Raw genomic sequence first — 4,305 nt, 5'->3', positions numbered from 1 at the left:
ATATTTGCCATTTAAATGTGGCTGACCCCTAATTCTTTTACTTGTTTCAGTCATTTGACTGTGGCCATAGTGGAGCATCATCTTGAAGGGTTTTAGATAAAGGAATCAACCCCAGGACTTATTCTTTGTAAACCTAGTACTTATTCTGCCAGTTTCTTTTGCTGAACCACTAAGTTACAGGAATGTAGACACACCAACATCAGTTGTCAAGCGATGGTGGTGGGGACAAACACAAACATAAAGAAGCACACACATAAATATACATACATATACATATACATATACAACAGGTTTCTTTCAGTTTCCGTCTACCAAACCCACTCACAAGGCTTTGGTTGGCCTGAGACTACATGAGAAGACACATGCCCAAGGTACCATGCAGTGGATGTCACCCCACTGGCTAGACAGGCAGATATATATCCATCTCCAAGTTCTTAGTTCAAATTCTGCTCAAGTCAACTATGCCTTTCTTCCTTTCAGGGTTGATAAAATTAGTACCTGTTGTGCATGTGGTCGATGTAATCAGCTTGTCCCACTCTTGTGGTGGGACAAAATCTGTGCAAAAATTTGAAACCAATATATCACTGTATCTATTATCAAATGCTCAGCTTTTGTTATATAGTAGCATCCTACTGATTCTGCTTGAAGATTAAGTAAACACTGCGGAATGTCCAACCCTTTACACAATTGGACTGTCTGTGTATTTGTCCCTCTGTGTTTCCTGCCGTCAACCTATCTGTTATTTAACTAATTTTCTCCTTCTTTCTCTGTTTATTTGACCCCACTCCCACTACACTCATACACACAATCCAACCAACACCAATATCTGTCCATCTCTGCATCAATTATTTTCACATCTACACATATTGATCCATACGCGCTGCATGACAAAATTTTTGTTTCTTTGTTAATGTTACTGTTGTTGTTTTTGCTCTCCATAGCAACAAGGTACATCACTTAAACAGTTCCTCTTGAATGTTCTCTCTTTTTCTCTATGTCTGACTATTTGTTGATCACTATCTGTGGGTTTGTGGGTGTGTGTGGGTAGGTTTCTTTCTCCTTGCTGTCTTTGTCTTATATGTATATATATGTATGTATAATCATCATTAAATATATCTACACAAATACACACACACACATATCATCATCATCAGCATCATCGTTTAACGTCCGCTTTCCATGCTAGCATGGGTTAGACGATTTGACTGAGGACTGGTGAAACCAGATGGCAACACCAGGCTCCAAGCTTGTTTACCAACCACATCATTTTGGGTTAAGTTCCACTGCATGTCACCTTGGGTAAGTGTCTTCTACTATAGCCTTGGGCTGACCAAAGCCTTGTGAGTGGATTTGGTAGACAGAAACTGAAAGAAGCACGTTGTATGTGTGTGTGTGTGTGTGTGTGTGCATGCATGCGTGTGTGCATGCATGCGTGTGTGCATATTATATGCTTGTGTGTATGAGTGTGTTTGTCCCCCCAACGTCGCTTGACAACCGATGCTGGTGTGTCTACGTCCCCGTAACTGTGCAGTTTAGCAAAAGAGACCGATAGAATAAGTACTAGGCTTACAAAGAATAAGTCCTGGGGTTGATTTGTTCGACTGAAGGCAGTGCTCCAGCATGGCCACAATCAAATGACTGAAATAAGTAAAAGAATAAGCATACATATACTCACTTACATACATGTATATATTTACATATATATATATATATATATATATATATATATATATAATATAATATAATATAATATAAATAATATATATATATATTCATATATACATACATATATGTACATACTTATATATGTATATACATATGCATATAGGGACACAGGACATTACAGAACGTAAACAACATGAAATACGAAATAAAAAATATGGAATATGAACTTTTTATGCAAACAACAAACGAAACAAATGGAAAACAAGACAAGCAATGTAAAAAGACGACCCTTCATCAGTTGTCAGCTGTTTTTCCACTCCATATTTCGAGCAATAAATATAAATATATATATATATATATACATATATATATATAATTCATTGAAATAACATTAGGGGTATGCAAATAAAGCTCCTATTTCATTATGCTGGCTACCGTTTAATGATACTGACTGGTGGGTCAGATTTTGGGGTTGCATCACAGTCAAACCAATATAATGTGGGATAAATATAATAATAACAATAATACTTGGAGCCACTATCAATAGGGCCAGTAATTATATAATAGCCGCAGAATACAAGAACCTTGAAAAATAGCAAATGTAATAGGGACCAAAAGGGAAAGAACAAACCATGATAGTCATAGAGATAGATATAAAACAGAACCCATGATAATAGAGCCAGAGTTTTAAAAAAATCACACCATGAAATACAGATAGTAATAATGACAACAAACCAATGAAACAGATGAACAGAGCTAGTAGATATATTAAAAGAAATGGAAAGATAACCAATGAAATAATCTGATTTAATCTGATCTTCAAATTCACAAGTAAAATTCAAAATAGGCCAGAAATTCTTCACAGCAATAGATAGACAATTCCCCAAATCTTCCAAATATCACAAAATCATAAACGGACACGATGTAAAACTAGCATACGCAACTTCCCACAATCTAGAGGACTGCATACACAAACTAAATAACACAAAACTATATAGAATAAAACCAGACGAAATATATAAACCAACCACATCTATAGGAACTATATACAATGATAGAATGGCAGAAAATAGTGCTAGTAAAAACTCATCAATAGCAAAAACAAACCCAAGCAGCACCACACAATTAGAAGTGTAATACATACATGAAGAAAATGAGTGCATGATTACAAAAGGAAGAAGAAAGAGTCCCACCAATAGTAACTCTATGGGAAAAAAAGGATAAAAATAGTATCATGTGTAACTGTAGATGTAAAGATGAATGCAGATTTGGCAACAACTGCATGATACGGAATGTAGTGTACAAATGCGAGGTCAAGGCAAATATGCAGAAATGTGTGTGCATTGGTAGTACGCAGACACCATGAAAAATCATCTGAGAAACCATCTCTCATTGTTTTCCAATATAAACAAAAGACACTCAACATCTCTGTCAAACCTCATCTGGAGGCTAAAACAGAATGGAGTGGAATACACAACTCTCTGGTCAATTATAAAAAATGCTATGTCTTCTCTTGTTAATAAAATAAGGTGTAATCTGAGGGAAATTTGGTTGCTATTTCTAGCAGATTGGAAAATCACATAGAGGTTTAAGATCAAAGCAGTAATTTAATTCTTTAACTGCAAAATTATATTTCATTGGCTATTCTGATAATTATTTTGAACATCTACCAGAAAAGTAGAATTGGTATTTTCTACAAGTCACATTGCCTCAATAACCTTGACATATCTCAATAGAACATTGTTTCAAACATGATATTCTTCAACAAAAAATGGACTGAAATATAAAACTGCTTTCTGTGGTTAAGGGTAATGAAATTCTGAGTTGATATATCTGCTTTCTGCAGTAAAAGAGTTAATATTAGCTGCTCACCACTGAAATTTTATATACTGATATTTTCAAACTAGCATCCTCATTTTGGTTGTTATAGTCATAAGATTTTGGTCATTTTGTATTCCAGCCTTCTTTAAGTGCTAGTTGTATCTAGTAAAATTCTTAGAATTTTTAGTGTAATCTTTTATTAATTCTGTGGATGTAGATTGTTGGATAACTGAATGTGAACAATCTTACTTCTGTGGATTTAATAAATGATTCAGTTTGAAATTCAGAGTAAATTACCAAATATAGAATGCATATAGAAAAGGCCAGAAGAAGCTTGCTTCCTAACTACATGGTTCCAGGTTCAGTCCCACTTTGTGGCACCTTGAGTGAGTGTCTTCTATTATAGCCTTGAACTGACCAAAGCCATGTGGGTGGATTTGGTAGATGGAAACTGAAAGAAGCCTGTCACATATATATGTACATGTGTGTGTGTGTGTGTGTGTGTTTATGTTTGTCCCCCACCACCACTTGACAACTGGTTTTAGTGTGTTTACATACCCATAAGTTATTATTTTTAATATATCTTTAATTTGCACCCTCACAGCTTCTTTTTCACTTGCAATCCACCTCTGGTGATAGAGCAATTCCCTATCTTTGATATAGTGGCTCCCTTCTTAACTCTTTAAGAGAAATATAGAATCAAAGAATGAGAAAGAAAATCAAATTTGATTCATCCACTGGTAGAGTTACTTACTTGATAAGAACAGAATCTTCATTCCCCAGGCAATACTCCAGAACCATCCAACAAGGAAAAATGTT

At 35.1% G+C, this 4,305-nt stretch overlaps 1 protein-coding gene across 1 annotated transcript in view; it reads right to left on the bottom strand.

Annotated features, from left to right (window-relative positions):
• LOC106873670 (myb-like protein D) overlaps positions 1-4,305 on the bottom strand; it is an 18,917-nt gene that overhangs the window by 3,658 nt on the left and 10,954 nt on the right. Inside the window, exon 2 of the mRNA XM_014921123.2 lies at positions 4,241-4,300. Coding sequence (XP_014776609.1) covers positions 4,241-4,300 — 60 coding nt within the window. The remainder of the gene's footprint in view (positions 1-4,240; positions 4,301-4,305) is intronic.

Source organism: Octopus bimaculoides, chromosome 6, assembly GCF_001194135.2.
Source record: "Octopus bimaculoides isolate UCB-OBI-ISO-001 chromosome 6, ASM119413v2, whole genome shotgun sequence".
Taxonomy (NCBI): domain Eukaryota; kingdom Metazoa; phylum Mollusca; class Cephalopoda; order Octopoda; family Octopodidae; genus Octopus; species Octopus bimaculoides.
Note: the sequence above shows the minus strand (reverse complement) of the source record. Positions and strands in the feature narration are given on the sequence as shown.